Below are 19,292 nucleotides of genomic sequence, written 5' to 3'. Positions count from 1 at the left end.
ATAGTTTAGAAATTATGATAAACGTTAGATTTTTTTTGAAATATGAAAAAAAAAATCTCTATAAAAAGCCCAAGAAAAGAGATATTTTTCCGAAAATTCGTGCTTTCTTTGTTAACGAGGATTAATTCGAACAATATATTTCGAATATTAATTATTATTCCCAACTCGAGCCAATAATTAATGCTCGTCACGTCTGTAGATTAATCCCACCCAAACTCCAACTCCCAAGGATACGCGACCTGTTGACCCCATCGGATCACCAACACAAGCAACCCATCTCTGTTACCTCTTCGCCCTTCTTCCTCTCCCCCTTCTCCCTCGCCGCTTTCCCCAAATCCTTGAGCGATGATCCCAATCCAACCTCTCTAACACCCAAATCCCCCCCTCTCGAACAACGCAAGGCACACAGAGCAGAGAGCAGAGAGAGGGAATGGCCGATGGGGAGCGGACTGCCTTTGGCGATCTCCTCAGACCCATCGCCGACCCGCCCGTCCGCCCCGACCTGATCTTCCTCTCTGCCTCCGCAACCGCCGCCGCATCCGCCGCCGTAGACCCTCCGCATGGATCCCGCGCGGAGGCCGACCGGCTCGGTGCCTCCCTGAAGGAGCTCGCCGACGCCGACGCCCGCATCGTGTTTGTCGGCGACACCGGCCTCACTGACCCCCGCCTCGCCCTCCCCGGTAACGCCGTCCGCACCGCCAAGTACTCCTTTCTCACTTTCATCCCCCGTAACCTCTTCGAGCAGTTCCGCCGCCTCGCCTACGTCTACTTTCTCGCCATCGCTGTCCTCAACCAGCTACCTCAGCTCGCGGTGTTCGGCCGCGGCGCCTCCGTCCTCCCTCTTGCGTTCGTCCTCCTTGTCACTGCCGTCAAGGACGCCTACGAGGACTGGCGCCGCCACCGCTCCGACCGCGTCGAGAACGGCCGCGCCGCCGCCGTCCTCGACCCCGCCGGCTCTGGCCAGTTCCGGTCACGCCGCTGGAAGGACCTCCGCGTCGGCGAGGTCATCAAGGTGCTCGCTGACGAGTCCATCCCCTGCGACATGGTACTCCTTGCCACCAGCGACCCCACCGGCGTTGCCTATGTCCAGACCATCAACCTCGACGGCGAGTCCAACCTCAAGACCCGCTACGCCAAGCAGGAGACCATGTCTCGTCTCCCCAACATTACAGCCGGCAGCATCACCACACTCATCCGCTGCGAGACCCCAAACCGCAACATTTACGGGTTCCACGCCAATCTGGAGGTCGACGGGAAGAGGGTCTCCCTTGGGGCGTCCAACATCATCCTCCGTGGCTGCGAGCTCAAGAACACAGCGTGGGCAATTGGTGTTGCCGTCTACACCGGGACCGAGACCAAGGTCATGCTCAACAGCTCAGGGGCGACCTCCAAGAGGAGCCGACTGGAGACCCACATGAACAGGGAGACGCTGCTGCTGTCCGCAATCCTGATCACCCTTTGCTCGGCGGTGTCCATCTGTAACGGGATCTGGCTGGCGATTCACAGGGACGAGCTGGAGCTCTCACAGTACTTCAGGAAGCGGGACTACTCTGGTGGTGACGAGAAGTACTACAATTACTATGGGATTGCCATGCAGGTGTTCTTCATTTTCCTCATGGCGGTTATCGTGTTCCAGATAATGATTCCCATTTCCCTCTACATCTCGATGGAGCTAGTTAGGCTTGGTCAGGCATACTTCATGATTCGGGACAAGAATTTGTACGATGAGAGCTCAAACTCGAGGTTCCAGTGTAGGGCTTTGAATATCAACGAGGATCTTGGGCAAATAAGGTATGTGTTCTCTGACAAGACGGGAACTTTGACGGAGAACAAGATGGTGTTCCAATGTGCAAGCATTCGTGGAATTGATTACAGTGAAGGGAAAGATCCATCCCCAAATGGCAGCGATGTGTATTATGTCGTAGGTAGAGTTGAGTTTACTGCATTTCTCTTTTAATGGTTTGGTAGTTGACGTACATGCTGAATTTTATTTGTTCTTGTATTGAACTACATAATAGTTGGCGACCAGTTTTGGAGGCCAAAGATGCTAGTTAAGACAGACCCTAAGCTGGTGAGGCTTTTGAGAAGTGAAGGTGAGACACAGGAAGGGAAGCATGCTCGTGATTTCTTCCTTGCTCTGGCCGCTTGCAATACTATTGTGCCTCTTATTGTTGGGACTCCAGATCCTAAACAGAAGTTAATTGATTATCAGGGTGAGTCTCCCGATGAACAGGCATTGGTTTATGCCGCTGCAGCTTATGGGTTTGTGCTTATAGAACGGACCTCTGGGCACATAGTCATTGACGTTCTTGGGGATAGACAAAGGTGGAGTTCTCTTCTTTGCTTGCCTGATTAAAATGATAGTCCTTGTTATTTAGTTTGTACATGACACAATGATATAAATGGTTGCAGTATTCATTCCCCATTAATCGGATTGGGAATTTTGGGTGGTAGATGTTGTCAAGTTAGAGGCTATTTTATTTTCTTATGATCCGCAGATCTTTCTTCCACTTATATTCATTAAGAATCTCTAAACGATGTGGACATATCCATCAACCATAGATAGTTACTGCAATCATGATTGCTAATGCTTCTGTCAGATAAAAATAAAGATTAGAAGAGCTAAATATCCATATATTTGTCGTATCACTGGCAGAGGTGACTGCGTGTTATGCATGCTAGGGTGTGCTATACCACGCCAATGCAGCACCTCACATGGCATTGTGAAATGTTACCTTACATAGGCCTTAGACATGACATAGCTTGTGCCAGAAAGTGACATCACACCAACAAGTGCTGAATTCTAATAGGGGTTTTGCTTTTCAGACACAGGATTTTTGGCCTTTTTGATGACACTCTTATTGTCTATGTTATTGCTTGCAATTGTTATCATTGCCATTAGCTGCATCAGGGTTTATTACTTGGTGCATGAGCACTTGTTATCAGGTGTTCTAATAATAATGTTTGTGATAGTTGCCTTTAGGTGATTTTATCCTAATGCATATGTTGTATGCCAATTGAGTATTTGGTTTATCAATGGAATGACTAGTTTCCTTTTGTTACTCATAATTGCTAATGGTATTTGTGCTGATTTTAGTTAATCACAATATACCAGTTAGTAGAGTGGGTTTCATGCTTGCTGAAAATCTGCTGGGTTTAGCAGGATAGTCAACTTTGCTGGTCCTAGTGCTTGCTACTTCATTATCTTTAAACCTTTAATTACCAGTAACTCATATATGTGGTAGAAACATATTCATTTGTACTCATGGAATTTGCAGGTTCAATGTTTTGGGCCTTCATGAATTTGATAGTGACCGGAAGAGAATGTCAGTAATTATCGGTTGCCCTGATAGGACAGTAAGACTATTTGTGAAAGGTGCAGACAGTTCAATGTTTGGAGTTCTGGAAAAATCTGTAGATTTGGATATCATTCGTGCAACGGAGACTAATCTTCATGCCTATTCATCAGTGGGTTTGAGGACACTGGTTGTTGGAATGCGGGAGTTGAGTAGAAATGATTTTGAGGAATGGCACTCTGACTATGAGAATGCAAGTACAGCATTGTATGGCAGGGGAAACTTACTACGAGCAGTTGCATCTAGGGTTGAGAACAACCTCCAAATATTGGGAGCCTCTGGGATTGAAGATAAGCTACAGCAAGGCGTACCAGAAGCCATAGAATCCCTGAGGCAAGCAGGCATCAGAGTGTGGGTTTTGACAGGGGACAAGCAAGAAACTGCAATTTCCATTGGCTATTCTTGTAAGCTGCTAACAAGTGAAATGACTCATATTGTGATAAACAGCAATTCTGAAGCATCATGTAGAAAAAGTTTAGAAGATGCAATTGCCATATCTAGCAAATTTGTCGCAATATCTTCTAGGGCTCAAAATACTATTATAGCTACTGGATCTGCCAGGGTTCCTCTGGCTTTGATCATTGATGGTACGAGCCTTGTGCACATTCTGGAGACGGAACTAGAAGAAAAGGTATGTTTTCATGGATGCGGTTAACGTGTAGTTGGCAATATTTGGTTCCTTTTGCTTAAGTACTCATGCTATCCTACTCTTACTTGCTTGGCTGTGCAGCTTTTCAAAATAGCAACGGTTTGTGATGTCGTATTGTGCTGCCGTGTTGCTCCATTGCAAAAGGCTGGAGTAGTTGCTCTTATAAAAAAGAGAACAGAGGATATGACCTTAGCCATTGGAGATGGTAAACATTTCTAAATTTGACTTGTTGATTCTGCCTTTTCTGTATTTTATTGATAATGTGCTGGACCATAATAAGTATCAGTTTTTTCATCATGAACTGAACTGTATAAGAAATATGCATTCAGGTGCAAATGATGTATCAATGATCCAAATGGCTGATGTTGGGATTGGCATAAGTGGTCAAGAGGGAAGGCAAGCAGTTATGGCCTCAGATTTTTCCATGGGACAGTTCAGATTCTTAGTGCCCCTTTTATTGGTTCATGGCCATTGGAATTACCAAAGAATAGCCTATATGATCTTATACAACTTCTACAGGAATGCTGTGTTTGTCTTCATAATGTTCTGGTGAGCATTCTCCTTGGCACTAAACAAAAAGAGAAGTGTCTTTGAAGTTTTTATTTGCACTTTTTTTTACCACATATGACCCTGAAACACTTGCATTTAGATTGGTTTTACTCAAACTTAAAGTTTCTATGGTAATTAATTTTCCCTTTTAGAATTTCATGTAGCATTTAATTTATTATTTCTTTGTCGTCCTAGTACATGCTTCCTCTAGCAGGTCACTGAGAAATCATTGATTGGACTCTGGAAGTCATGAAAAACAATAAAAAAGATTTATTTTCTTTTATGATGTCCATCTGTATCTGTTACCAGTTTTCTACTGCTTGATGCAACCTAGTTTAGAATTTCTTACTATTCACAGGAAACATAATTTGAATTTTGTGTATCATCAAGTGCCTTTTTTGAAGTGATGTTTTTCACTTAAAGCGAGCTGATTGTATATCTGTATGATGAATGATATGTAAACTAAATAGTAATTGGTGTAATTGTCGCATGTTGGTGAAGCCTTAAGTGAATCTTGTGATAAATCTCGAATTTTGGCTTATGGGAAACATGAAAGTATTTTAAATTTTCTGGTCTTTTAGTCTAATTAATTTACATGCAGTTGGAGATAGTAAGAGGTTGGTGGTTACCTTTTAGATCAATGTGACATTTAATCAGGAAGGTGTTTGCAAAATAACTTAACAACTATTAAGGACCAATGAGATAAACAAGTTCATCCATTGACAAACTTCCAGGAGATAAAGTATTGGGTTTTGGTGATTACCTGGCCAGGTAAATTGAAGAGACTTTGATTTGTACTGAGATATCATCCTTTGTTGCTTGATCATCAAATGTTTGCTGGAAATAATTATTGGTGAAAGTTTTGTCATATAGAACCGGTTTTACGCTGGTCCAAGAGAAACCAGGTTTTTTATTATCCAAGAGAAATGAAAGTTGATCTGTCTAGTGAAAATCATATGGAACAGCTGCTTGTTGTGATGAACTGGACTAGAGAGTCTCTAACTTATTTTGGCTCTAGTCAAGTAAACCATTATTACCCTTTCTAAAGAATGTTCTATTGCCACAAATATATTGTTTTATGTGTCGGTACAATGTTGAGTCTGTGGTATGCACCTAATTAAATATTTAGGTCATTGTGTAGAGCAGACAATTAAAGTATCATGGCTTTGGGACATGAAAATAAAAAGAGGTTTTACTTTCATTCTTTTTTGCTGTATTTATCTTCATTGTTTGTGTCATCTCTTCTACTACAAATTTTTTATTCCCTTTTCATTTGTTCTCACCATGCATGCTCCTTACTCAGTCCCAGTGATGAGCTGGGATTGTATTATACTCTTGAGATTCTTTTGCACAGCAGGGTTCCTCTATAAGGTCTGCATGAATTTTGTCTTCTTATTAACGATATATAAGTATTCGGGGTCTAAGATCTCAATTGAGATGGCCAATAATGTAAAATTGACTGATAGAATGTGATCTGAAATTCTATATGTTAAATTGTGGTCCACCTCTCATTTTCTCATAAGTACTTTCTTTATGAGTATTTCTATCCCTTGTTCTTAGAAAATCTAAATCTTGTGTCTTTATGCAGGTATGTACTGTATACGGCTTATACCTTGACAACTGCAATCACTGAATGGAGCAGTGTATTGTATTCTGTCCTCTATACTGCTCTACCTACAGTAGTAGTTGGAATTCTTGACAAGGATCTTAGCAGGAGAACACTGCTAAAGTACCCAAAGCTGTATGGAACTGGACAGAGAGAGGAAAGATACAACCTGAAGTTGTTTATCCTTACAATGATGGATGCAATTTGGCAAAGCCTTGTTGTTTTCTTCATCCCTTACCTGGCATACAGAGACACCACTGTTGATGGATCCAGCTTAGGAGATTTGTGGACTCTTGCAGTGGTCACTCTAGTAAACATTCACTTGGCCATGGATGTGTTCCGCTGGAACTGGATCACTCATTTATCTATCTGGGGTTCCATAGCTGTAGCTGTGATGTGTGTCATCTTGATTGACTCCATATGGTCCTTACCTGGTTACTGGTAATCCTCTTTTACATGCATGCCAGACCATATTTTTGTCCTTTTATTTGTGGGTCCTGTTCGGCTGCCACTTTGTGGCAGTATTAGCCTTCTAAGCTGTTATAGGTCAGAATTTAACAATAACAAATTCAATGTCACCATTAGATTCAACGTACCAGAAGATTATCCATAGCAAGCACTACCATGTGCACCTAATGACGATTAAGTTGCTTCTGTGATTACTTGAACAAATTTGCTGACACAATTTTTTTTATGTCAGGGCCATCTATCATATAATGAAGACTGGATTGTTTTGGTTATGCTTGCTCGGCATCTTTGCAGCAGGAATGATTCCCCGGTTCACAATGAAGGCTTTGACTGAGTACTTCATGCCTAATGATATTCAAATTTCTAGAGAACTAGAAAAGTTTGGTAATTTTAATGATTTCACTGGTACGGAAATTTCTATGAGCACATTCTCAGAAACCCACCCAGGGTTTATACGGTGATGTTTTGTTCTTCAAAATTTTCTTTTTCTTCTTATTTTTGTTTGTATATTAGTGTATTCTTTCTGCTGCTGGTCAGTGTTTCTTGCTGGCTGCAAGCTGGTCACATACCCAAAGTGATATATATCTTTGTCATGTGTGTATTTGTTTAACAGTTTCTTTTTTTTTTTTAAAGAAATGAGAATTAGGATCATATCACAAACTGGATATAAACATTCCTATTGCTTCTCTACTACCTGTGGTGCATTCTGATTCATGAAGTTGCTTCTCGTCGCAAGCTTGTCTAGCTGCAGTGAGTTGATTGTGTAATCCGGTTGCACCGAGCTGAGTCTTGTGCTCAAGCGTTGTTTTATCTGTTTCTTTTCATGATGATTTGGGTGGAGAGGCTCTGTATAACATGTAATTGCCGGTCGAATCCTGTAACTCTGTCCGGCTTAATGCTGATTCTTCTGTTCTCATGTTTACGGATCATAAGTAGAAAAAGGGTGAAAGCCTACTTCCAGTTAATCTTCAGAAAAGGTAAAAGAAGCTATCCTCTCCAACTTCAGTTGGCAAATTATATTTGCAATCATCTAGTGGAGTTGTGATTGTATAGATAGAAACATTTGGTCTCCAGGGTTAGATGTGAGAATAGGCCTCTAGTGCTAATAAAGGGGCATTTGAGCATGTTTGATCACATGTGGTTGATGGCTTGTTATGCATGCAGTTTTAGTCCATTGTGTTTCCATTTACTTCTAGGAGGTGATTACTGTTGGAATTATGCATCATGGTGATGAGTGAACAACATGTTCATATCTTGTGGTATGAGTGATTAATCATGCCACATTCTCGTTCATTTCTTCAATCTAGCCTAGAATCCTTAAAACATCCTAACTCAAGAATATATCTAGATCTGTGATTTGATTGTCATGTGCAATACTTTTGATCAATGTGCAACAGCTGGCAATGAGCATGAGAAAGAGAGAAAGAGAGAGAGAGAGAAGAAAGCCATGTAACAATCAGGCCATTGTCTTGGTGAAAGCAAAAAGATCTAACATCAGCATATAGATCCTGTTTTAATGTGGATAGATTTGTTGTGTTTTCAATATTTCTAGTCCAAAACATTCCAATTTGTTATCACCATCAGTAATCTATAATCATAATAAAGATATATCACATTACGTTAGACTTTTACCAGTGTCGGATCTACACTTGGAAGGAACATAGAGATTATTCTCGTGATTGGAATCTTCATCTGATTACAACACGTGACAGATAGAGAAGAATGTAGTGAAAAGTAATCAGAATTTAATGTTCTTGTGGAGATCTGATGCACACCTTCCATTTGGTTCCCATGATGAAAAGCTAGTAGTGCTTTCTGATTCACCATGCACACTGCAAACATACTTGAAAGTTTCTTCTGACTCGTGCAAGAGACTTCAAAGCTGCATGGAAGAGACTTTATGCGCCGCTACAACAAAGTTGGACTAAAAGCACCGAGTTTGGTCGATTGTTGACGTACGTGTAAACGTAGCTTCAATTCCTGTCTTTTCCTTCCACTGCATGCCTCGCATGTGAATCGAATGATGACTTGGTTCTTCCTTCCATCCCCATCACGCCGCATTAAACCCTTATTTCTTCTGCTAATGGAGTACTTGACCTGCAGCTTCTTCTCCTTTGTGTTGCCAACTCTGGATGTTGTGGTCGAATGCCAAAACAGAGTGGTTTTCGTTTATCTTTGCAGCATCTCAAACACTAGAATTATCTATGCAGCATCTCAAGCACACGCAGAGAGAGAGAGAGAGAGAGAGAGAGAGAGAGAGAGAATGTAGCAGGTTGGTGTGGTGTTGGAGTGAGTTCCCCACTGCCATGCCATGAGACCACGAGAGTCACGTCTGTCATGCAAAAGAGGCAACACAGCACTGGCCTCGGAAACATGTCCAGGATTCAGCAGCTACCTGAGTCGGCATGGTGGAAACACGCCTGCCCCCATTTCCCAAACCCTACGAGCCAAAAGCTAGTGGCAAATCCATCGTCTCCCAGTCAAAGGAGTCGGGCATTCGATCGACACAGCATCCTTTCTCGGATGCATCCATTCGATCTGTAAAGGAGGGGTAGACGTAACCCACACACTCATTCCATGTTCTTCGTTGACAGGATATGACTGCGAGATGATGTCTATGTGGTCTGTAGCTTTGACACGATGCGACTTTCCTGCACCCAACACCTCTATTATGTTTGTGGCGTGGCATTCATTTCCCTGTGCAGGAAATCTTGCAAGGAGGAGATCGAGTAGTGGTCGAGAGACACCGAGCGAGAACCCTCGGTTTGGCTTTTGGGAAACATGCTTTGAGAAAGGAAGGGTTTGGGTTTTAGAGAAGAGTGCACTGTGGAACATGGCAACCGAGCTTAGCCTCCGTTGGCCCCATTCGCACTTAGACTGCCTTATTCCCGGAGAAAAAGAAAGACTAAAGGAAACATGACTCCTTATCATTGCGGAGATTATTCTATTTCACATGACAACCTTTCATTTAAATTGTTCTTGTCAGCCCACTCCATCTCCATCTCCATCTCCATCACAAAACATGGTATCTATGGAGGAAAGAAGAAGAACACATGAAATGATCGAGTTAATGTAAGCATCCTCTCCTCCTATCATAAGTTGGATATGGCTGTGCAGCAACAGAATTCGATACTACAATCCATTTAGCAGCTTCCGACAATTAGCCAAAAGGTTGTTTGTTTGCGTCGATCTCGGTCAGATGTGCTTCATCAACTATTTATTATACGACATGGGGAAAGGAAAGAAGTGGTGATTGGAAGATGCTTCATCCATATACATATCACTACCGATAATTCTATATGGTTTGCCGATAGCTTTTACATTTACGCTCACCACCAACTTTCTCAGCAATAAAGAGAAGTCTTGTCGCAGTTCAGATGGCTATTTAATTGATGCTGACAGAGAACATGGAAAGCAACCGAGCATCTAATCTAAGCTCGAGGAAAAGAAAGAAGTTGGCGAACTTAGGACACCCATGTTCTATATCATCATACAGAACCGCAAGTGAGGTTAGACTAATCAGAGTATGGCACATGGAGACGCCAAAAAGCAACCAGGAATCATTCCATCAGATAGCAATAATCTAATGGATCATACAACTTTGCACCACTCGTCTTTCTTTCTTTCTTTCTTTCTAAGGTTGCATATATGATCAAACTCTCTTGGCAATGATCTAATATTTCCAGAACATATGTTACAATTCTTTTAGTGGATTGATCAAAGGAAGTGCCTAAAAGACAAGATTCTTTTTTTATGTTTTTTCTTTTGAGCAAAGAAAAGCCACTTTAAATTCCTCCTTTCTTGGTTGAGTTTGGTTCATGAACAAAAGGATTGGATTCCACACAGCAGTCCTGCAAGTTGTACTGCTTTGCATCGATTGTTCTTGCCGGTGAAGGATTATGGATCTCATTCTTCGTGACTCTTTCTGCCAGTTGATGGTAGCAGCACGACTGTCACAAGTCCCGAGGTTTCATTTGGACTATGTGATCTGTAACCCCAGAATAAAGGATTAATCTAGTCGTGGTGAAGAAGATGAAGAATTTTACCTAATGTATGTATCCAAACTATATCCTTTCGAGGTAGAAGACAACCTAAATCTTACCTGGGTTTGTGCCTCCATGTTACCTGAATACTTTAAGCTTCGACTTCTATCATGAAGGAGAGAAAGGAATTGTATTGCTAGATTCAACCAGCAGGTTCTGAGACATCCAGAGATCGCCATTATAATATGAAGAGCTTGCCGGGCTTTCGTTATCCTCTGCGTCAGATGGCCATTGTTTATGTACGTATGCTCCGCCACAGGCCATGGCAAGAGACATCCGTTTCCAGTGTATGTGTGCACGTAGAGCTTTCACGTACACAACGGTGCCGTGTGTGGTTAGTGAACCCTAGAAAGAAATCTGAACTCCGTTGCAGTCAAAACATTTCACCGTTTACCTTTAGATTTCTTCTGTCTGGAAGAAGACATCTCAAGCAGTTCATTTGCTGATGATGAAGAGGAAGAGAGAGAGAGAGAGAGTGCGTGTGAGTGTGTGCACCATGGCCCTGTGGTGGCTGAAGATGGAGGCAGAGGTAATACTGTGCAGGTAAAACCCAGCCGAGCCTCCCTCCGCAGTCTCCGCAGCGTCGGTTTCCGCTGTGACAAAAGGGCAAAGGCAACCGAACTCCCGGCCAACCCTTCGCCTCCACCCACCCACCACCATATTATATTCTGTCGTCTGCATGTCTTCTTCTACCTCCGGCTGGCATGCCCACGCTACGTCAGCCCTAGTAACATCAGGGGTCCCACTCTTTGACCACTCCCCTTGGGTGGTGTCGCATCTTGGTGGGGCCCGCCGTCTCCCCACGCACCTCGTCCCCACCGCTCCCACCCACTAGCGTACAAAGGCCAAACCCTAGCTTCCGACCCTGTCACATGAGGATGACCTTGCCGAAGGGGGCCCCACATGTCCCCCCTTCCCTTCCCTTCCCTTCCCTTGGGCACATGAAGTGGGTGGAAGTGAGCCTAACCCTAGGAGAGAGGACATGCACATACTTATGATACTGGAGATACTGGAGCTAGGGTTTCATTTTTGGAACCCTAGCGACATGTTCATGTTCATGTTCATGTACATACATGGCGCTTCCGATTGCTTGCACACTGAAACTGATATCAGATTCCATCTTCTCCACAGTGCTATCTCATCACAGCATCTAACAGCAGCAAACAAGAAGATTACCCTTCAACTAATTGCCATAAGCATGCATAATTACGTGCATCATATGTGATCACCTACTGGTTGTAGTATTAGAGCAAAGCTACAAACAAGTCATAATCTACATGACAAGATCACTGCAGATGAGACCATTTTGGTCATTTCATTCCCCCTAATCACATCAGATAATTAATCTGTTGGGACATTCTTCCACAAAGTGCCTATAAATAACTCATCACACTTTGTACTGAAACAGTTTGGTGGTGTTACTCTCACCTTTGTTTCCTTCCCCTTACCCTCCTCCTCTCCCCCATCACCACCCACTGAAGCCATGGATGATCAGAACCAGGACAACTATGGCGGCCCAAACCTGCAGAGATCTGCCATGGAGCCGCTGCGCACCCGGTGGACGCCGAAGCCCGAGCAGATCCTCATACTGGAATCCATCTTCAACAGCGGCATGGTGAACCCTCCCAAGGATGAGACGGTGAGGATCCGCAAGCTGCTGGAGCAGTTCGGCTCCGTCGGGGACGCCAATGTCTTCTACTGGTTCCAGAACCGGCGGTCGAGGTCGCGTCGCCGCCAGCGGCAGCTGCAGGCCAGCCTCATGGCTGATCCGAGAGCCGCAGGGGTTGTGCAGCATGCCAGTGGTGCAGCAACCTCGTCATCCAGCAATTCTCCCGCAGGAGGATTCTTTGCTTGCTCTTCTTCTACTTCTGCTGCTGCCTCCTCCTCTAACTTCGTGATCGATGATAACGCAGACGACCTCTTCTCGATCTCTCGCCAGATGGGCTTCATGGAGGCTACTCAGGCTCCTCCTTTTATGTGCTCTTCTGATGTCTCGCACTTGCACAACCAGCCAGGTCAGTCGGTGCATGGTTTCGGTGTCTCTGACACGATATGGCCTTTTCTTTAGATTCTCCATGAAGATATGAAACAAAGATTGCTTGGAGCTCTTCTTTTCATCAGCAATAGATGATGTGCTGCAACCCTTTCTTTATTCAACACCTTTTAGAGTTGATAGATTGATCGACTGTCATTAGACTTGTTTGCTTTCTTCTGTTCGCTTCCCTACTAAATGTCTAGATCTGCACATTCAACCTCACAGATCCATCTAAATCTTGAATTTTTCGGCTTCGAAATGTCGATTTGTGTTCCCGATCTCGCTAGCAGCAAAGTTTCCGATAGATCCATCGGATGAAGAGAGATCATTGATGGCCTAACCCCAAATCAATTAACCTTAATTTTCTTTTCCTCGTTCATCAGCAAATTAGAAACAGTGGGTGGAAAGAAAAAGGGAATCGAGATCTAGCCTTGGCTTCAGTGAACCGAACATATGCATCAAAGTGTTGGTGTTATACTTTTGCCGAAACAAGGAAAGAACATGTTCTAATGATCTAAAAAGCATTAGCTGTTATTTGATTTTATGTGATTCATTAGCTACCATCAAAGGTTTTGCATGAACACACTCGCTCTCCCTTTGAGGGTTGAAGACATCTCTCTCTCTCTCTCTCTCTCTCTCTCTATATATATATATATCCTCATGAATTCACATGAAACTTCACTTTCTTTGTTATTTTGCGGTGATGTTTTCTTGCAATCCCTCGACTTGTTTCAATCACCAAACGCATCAAATGCAGAGACTATAACTGTGTTCATCGATGGAGTCGCTTCTGAGGTTCCAAAAGGACCTATAGACTTGAGAGCTGCCTTTGGTCACAATGTGATGCTTGTCCATTCCTCCGGGCAGCTTCTACCTATCAATGACCATGGAATTCTCATGCAGAGCTTGCAGATGGGTGAAAGTTACTTCTCAGTGAGTAATTCTGATCCACTCATCTCTCTCTCTTTCTCTCTCTCTCATTCAATCATGCACACATAACAAACGTGTATCGATATCGCAATTATCTTGACAGGTTACAAGGCCTACTTAGCAGTTTGATCGAGAACACAAGATGCACAGTGTCCAGACTCGAAGCTTATTTCGCTGCCGTAGTATCTGCAGACTGAATCATCCTTGTTATTCTATGTCAAACTTCTATGGTTAGAGAAGGTGTAACCTTGCACTTGTTATGATCATGGTTGTTAAGAACTTGAAGTAGGGATTTGTTTCCAAGTAGCAGTTGATAGAGTGCATCTTAATGTTTCTCGATCATTTTCGCGGAGTAGAATTCTGGTTCTACGCTTGTTATCAATGATCAAAACCTTTGTGTGTCCAGATCTCCAAGAATCACAGCAACAACATGATGAACAATTAGGTTTTTGCATTTCCATCTCATGCATTTTTCTTTCAATACAATAGACTTTTGTTATGTCACCTTCATTCAGTAATTCATCAAGTTCCTCCTCCTCCTCCTCCTCCTCCTCATCATCATCATCATCATCATCATCTTTGATTGATAGTTTGTTGATGAGCAATGGCTTGGAAACACATACTTACAATTAAAGTCAACTTAGGACAACATCAAAATTGTTTTGGCACATGAAATCTGTGTGGAAGTTGACAAAAGGCCTAAAGACTCTTGCATGAGCTTGTAGACTTCCTGAGTTTAAAGTTCTTGGAACCACTTAAATGGACAGATTAGTGATTATTCTGACCAAGAAACAAAGTCAAAGATACTATCAAGAAATGACTTAATTGGTGCAATTGTTTATCGAAATAAACTCGAAGTCTCCTCTTCCGGAATCCTTTCATCCTTGATGATTGGCTATCTCTTCTTTGCTTCATCTATTGCTTTTAATTTCCCAAATTCACTATGCCGATGCTTCGATATAATCATCCTAAAGAAACTCTAAACCTTCTAAATCAAGACTTTTTTTTTTTAGAAGAAACGCAAAAAATACTTTAGAGTAATCATATTGTTTGGTCTTCTTTAACTCGAGCTTCCTCCATATCAAGATTTCCAGAGCTTCTTTTCTTTATGACATATATATATATATGTTTTGATGATAGTTAATAGTGAATAGATATATGATGTTGTTGTGTCAACCACAAACATGTATAATAAAGAAGAATTGTAGACAAAACAATTCTAGAGAAGAGAAGATTAAGATGGTTGCTTTGTGTGAGCAGCTTTCTCCAAAAGATTAAGATGGCTTCGCTCCTCTGCAGCTGTTCATGCAAAGATCTGAGAGCGTTAATCCACACTGTCCTCAACAGGTGTTTGCATGTGCAATGCATGAGGCTCTCCTAAGCCAAAGGATGTGTGTTTCCCAGCGTTCATGGCATCGTCAATCACCAGAAGAACTACACGAAAAGATATATAGTCACAGTTCATGATCGTACGTTTTAGAGAGACAGGATACATGAATGCATCTGTTTCCTACGAGGAACCATAAAGAGCGAATTCTGGTCACAATAGGTTTCTCTTTAGTGATGGGTTCTTACTGCAATGATAGATAAAGTGCACAGTGTTCCTTCTCTTTCTACTTCTTCTCTTCCCTTTTCATCCTGTGTTCTCTTCGATCCGAATAGCAAGGAAAGCCATCAGCCGTGATCATCGAGTTTTACCCGAGTGAACTTTGACATCTTAATTATTACCTTGCTCGAGCAATTTCTGTGTGTCTTTTTGAGATCTTATTCGTTCTTCTTGGACCCAGCAAAATGGCATTTGAATGCACAGACTTCCAGTCTTTTCTTTTTGTACCTTGGAAACAGGAACTAGAGCTAAAGAACGCCTCTCCTTTCAGTAGCATGCATGGATAGCATCTCAGGGGAGTTTCTTGTGACGCTCACCGGTATCAATGCCTTTGTCGCCACTCCCAACACCATGGAAATGCCCCCAATGGCTGCTTTTGCGAAGGCTCTACAGAGCTTTGCTCCCTTTTGGGGTACGTAGGGGACTCGAACCACTATGGAGAGAGCCAAGTGGCGACGTGGGCTTTCCGACACCCTTCAATCCTTCGAATCCATCGGGTGTTGGAACTGCTTGATGTGCTGAGCCGGTCGTATGGTTCATACGTTGCAGAACCAATATTGATCCCATCAACTGGAAACTCATGTCCTACATTAACGAGAACAAATGTTCTTTGCTACTCCATAAACTCTACCAAGCTCAATTCGATTCTTCTTAAGGAGGAGCAAGAAGAAGATATGAACTGATTTGTGGATCTTGGTCTGCTTAACTCATGTCACAAGCCTCAAAGCAGCGTTACATCCCCTCAAGAGACTCTCTCTATCTCTGGTTGATTTCAGTAGCCAACCAAGAAGTGATCAAGACAGTTTTATTACGTGATTGCATGGTTTGGACGAGCCCTCGAGTTGATCGAAGAAGCCAACCGACGTTTGTGGCTCTGAAGCTTCATTGTTAGAGAGCCATGAAGGTTCATCACCATCCAAGATTCATGTTGGCATGGATGTGTGAATGTGAAGGTACGGCCCAATCGTATGCTATTCTGGGCATCAGGTGTTCTTTGGTTTGAAGTCTTTGGCTTTGAGACACAGTTTATGGAGGAAGGAAAGGAGAAGGCTTCTTTCCTTTGGTTTCTTCCTCCTTGTCTGTAAAGCAAAAGAAAACACAGTGTTCTTGGAATCTTGGATCATAGAAAAGGAACCAAAAGGTAGGCAAGCTAATTGGGTAGAGAAATGTGCTTGGCAATGGAGGTACATTAATCTTGGAGTTCTTTAAGAATATGACATTGAGAATAAGGAAATTAATCTTGTAAAGTGTTGTAAATTACAAGTTACATACACATCATAGAGTCCTGTAATAGAAGAAGAATTTTTAAGATCTCCACCTCCCAATGCTCCAGGAAAGAGAAGAAACAAGTGCTGTGTTCAGGTCATCAATGGTAAGCAGTGTTCAGAAGCTTGGCATCTGAGTTGGAACTCTTCATTGGCATCCATAATTTTTAATGGCTTCCTGAAGCCAATTGCAGAACCAACCACCATCGCCCATCGGATTCTTCCCAACCACTACCTTACAATACTGATCTCATGCTTTGCACTGAAATATGTCAAAAGCTTTTTTATGATCTTAATGATGATGAACCAATGCCATATTCCACAGGCCACATGTGAGGAAGGTTCATGTTCTCTTCCTTGCTTTTTAGCTGTGTGGGTGCAGTGTTTGGCCATCATCAACGGAGCTGAACACAGAAGCTGACAAGTGATGGTGTTCAGCAAATGATCTAAATGCTTTGGATGTCTGTCTCATGGTGTGTAGCAGAGTCAATGTAGTACTACTGTCACTGAAGCACTACAAAAATTATTAGGAAGATGACAACAAACACTTGGAATGATCTAAACAAAGGAGAAACTTGGCCTTTTTCTCAGTACATAAGCTCATGACCACCAGCCATCGGTCTTGTCAGAACCAGCAGAGGTCGTCTTTAGGCTGTCAATCTGGAGGAAGAGGAAGTTTATTGTGCTTATGGAGCAGAAGAATCCTCTGAGTCATCTCCTAGCACTGCTGCTCCTTTCATGCCTTCTCTCCGTGGATGCAGCTCCCCTTTCAGGTACGGTTCTCAGAGGACCCTCATAGGTTTCTCTCCTCTCTGAATCCGAGTGTTGATCTCTCTTCTCTGGTTTCTCCTGCAGGAACGTTTGCACTAAAGAACCAAGATGAAGCAGAAATGAAGGTGGCAGATCAGGTTCTTTCTTCATCCCCAACGTAGTTGTCAGATCTGTCTTTGCTTGAGCCATTAGACAAACCTTCTGACGAAGCAAACTCCAAATGATTATTTCCTTGGAACATTTTAGGAAGATTACAAATTTCTTGGTGCAGGTGATCAACAAAGAAACGCCAGAAGAGGGAGGAGTTTCTCTGAATGAGAGGATGGACTTTGAACTCGATGACTACCCTGGATCTGGAGCCAACAGCCGCCATGATCCTAAGAACCCTGGAAAACCATGAATTGAAAGTGATCATGGCAACTTAGCTTTGGCATGTAATATGATTAAGCAGCATCTAGTGCTAGATTCTATTGGAAACAACACATCTTGCATCAATGTCCACTCGGTGGTGAGGCAAAGATGTCACAGATACTGCTAATAACTCATAGGTTGTAAGCTTTTTTATCTTGGTGAGTTAAAAGAGGATGTGTAATCAACTTAAAAGGTTCTTCATCAAAGTCTAAAGTTGTTCCTAGATTTGGATCTTCACTGAAGTCATAACTCATTTATATCTATCTACTGGTTAATCTTATCAAACAAGCTGAAGTTGTATGAGGTGTTCATTACATACCATTTATAAGCATTAATTAAAGGATATATCAGCACTATAACAGTGTATAAAAGAAAATTAATATTAGAGCAAATTCTCAAAAATCTTTTTTTTGATTGTTTTTCGAAAAATGTCTCTCATTTTTAGAATTTCTAACACCTTTTTTCCCCCCTAATAATCTTTTACTATAATATTATAAATTACAGTAATTTTTGATATTATATTATAATATTTTCAATAATATAAAAACATAGCAATATAATTTTTTTAAATATTATATTTATAATATAATATAATATAATATTTGTGTTATAATATTTTCAGTAATATCAGAAAAATATTATGATACATATAAATAAAACACTGTGTTTTAAATAATATAAAATTATTATATTTATAATATAGTGTTTGAGTGATATACTGTGTTATAATATTTTCAGTAATATCAGAAAAATACTGTAATCTCAATATAAAACACTGTGTTTTCTCTATTTTTTTCCTCCTCAAGTTTTTAACCAAACAGTCAAATTATTTATTGAATATTGCAGACATTAATTCCTAAATTGTGGTAAGAAAAGAGGGAAAAAAGGCCACTATAAATCGCCTTCCGGTGTTTCATGCAACGACAGTAGCTCAGCGGTTTAGCTATCGATCGCTTAGAGGGTCTACGATGCACTGCTCCTTTCTTGTTTCGATCCAATTCTTTCCCTTTGTCTTCCGCTTTGACATGCCAGATCTTCCGGTTTCTTGGGATTGTTGGGATTTACTTGATACGACGTTTCTTGATTCAAAGACGGTTCCTTTTTTGTTTAGATTCGTGGATTGTGCGCTGTGTTTCGTCTTTGCTGGGATTCTTTTTCTCGGTGCTTCTTGATTTGCGATTCTCTTCGATCACTACGAGGTCTACGATGCACTTCCCCTTTCTTGTTTGATACCTGTTTGATTCCTTTCATTTTGTTTAGATTCGTCGATCATCCCCCGTGTTTTCATAAAAGAAACCCTTGGGTTTCTTTGGGATTTGGGATTTAATCGATAGATGCATTTATCGATTGGATATTCCCTTCAGAAACTGCTAGTTTATCTTGTTTAGATTAATTTTTCGTTTCGTGGATCATAGTTCGCCCCAAAAAGGGATTCTTTTTCTCGGTGTTTCTTGATTTGCGAGTCTCTTCATCACCGTACCCAGTTTGAGGTCAAAAGGAACCCTTTCTGGTTCTTTTCGGCACTTTCTTATTTTGTCCTGATCAATTTCTGGCACCAAATGGTCAAGCGATCCGCAAGAATTAAGGGACCTGGAGATTTGGG

At 42.0% G+C, this 19,292-nt stretch overlaps 3 protein-coding genes across 3 annotated transcripts; all 3 read left to right on the top strand.

Annotated features, from left to right (window-relative positions):
- The first annotated feature begins 222 nt into the window (after positions 1 to 222).
- On the top strand, positions 223 to 7,279 carry LOC135613109 (phospholipid-transporting ATPase 1-like). The gene is made up of 7 exons (XM_065110112.1): positions 223 to 1,925; positions 2,019 to 2,325; positions 3,279 to 3,987; positions 4,087 to 4,210; positions 4,335 to 4,554; positions 6,143 to 6,601; positions 6,861 to 7,279. Exons 1-7 carry the CDS (start codon positions 431 to 433, stop codon positions 7,087 to 7,089), a joined length of 3,543 nt encoding a protein of 1,180 aa, XP_064966184.1. The 5' UTR covers positions 223 to 430; the 3' UTR covers positions 7,090 to 7,279.
- A 4,814-nt stretch (positions 7,280 to 12,093) lies between these two features.
- Positions 12,094 to 14,150, top strand: LOC135611908 (WUSCHEL-related homeobox 11-like). Its single transcript, XM_065107554.1, has 3 exons — positions 12,094 to 12,686; positions 13,464 to 13,639; positions 13,740 to 14,150. The coding sequence occupies exons 1-3, from the start codon at positions 12,155 to 12,157 to the stop codon at positions 13,755 to 13,757; spliced, it is 726 nt and encodes a 241-aa protein (XP_064963626.1). The 5' UTR covers positions 12,094 to 12,154; the 3' UTR covers positions 13,758 to 14,150.
- Positions 14,151 to 17,011: 2,861 nt separating this feature from the next.
- Positions 17,012 to 17,874, top strand: LOC103986222 (uncharacterized). The gene is made up of 3 exons (XM_009404159.3): positions 17,012 to 17,280; positions 17,363 to 17,415; positions 17,550 to 17,874. The coding sequence occupies exons 1-3, from the start codon at positions 17,196 to 17,198 to the stop codon at positions 17,676 to 17,678; spliced, it is 267 nt and encodes an 88-aa protein (XP_009402434.2). The 5' UTR covers positions 17,012 to 17,195; the 3' UTR covers positions 17,679 to 17,874.
- The last annotated feature ends 1,418 nt before the right edge of the window (positions 17,875 to 19,292 follow it).

The sequence above is a fragment of the Musa acuminata genome, chromosome BXJ2-5 (genome assembly GCF_036884655.1).
Source record: "Musa acuminata AAA Group cultivar baxijiao chromosome BXJ2-5, Cavendish_Baxijiao_AAA, whole genome shotgun sequence".
In the NCBI taxonomy this organism is placed as follows: domain Eukaryota; kingdom Viridiplantae; phylum Streptophyta; class Magnoliopsida; order Zingiberales; family Musaceae; genus Musa; species Musa acuminata.
The sequence above is the reverse complement of the archived record's forward strand: the minus strand, read 5'-3'. Positions and strand labels throughout refer to the sequence as shown.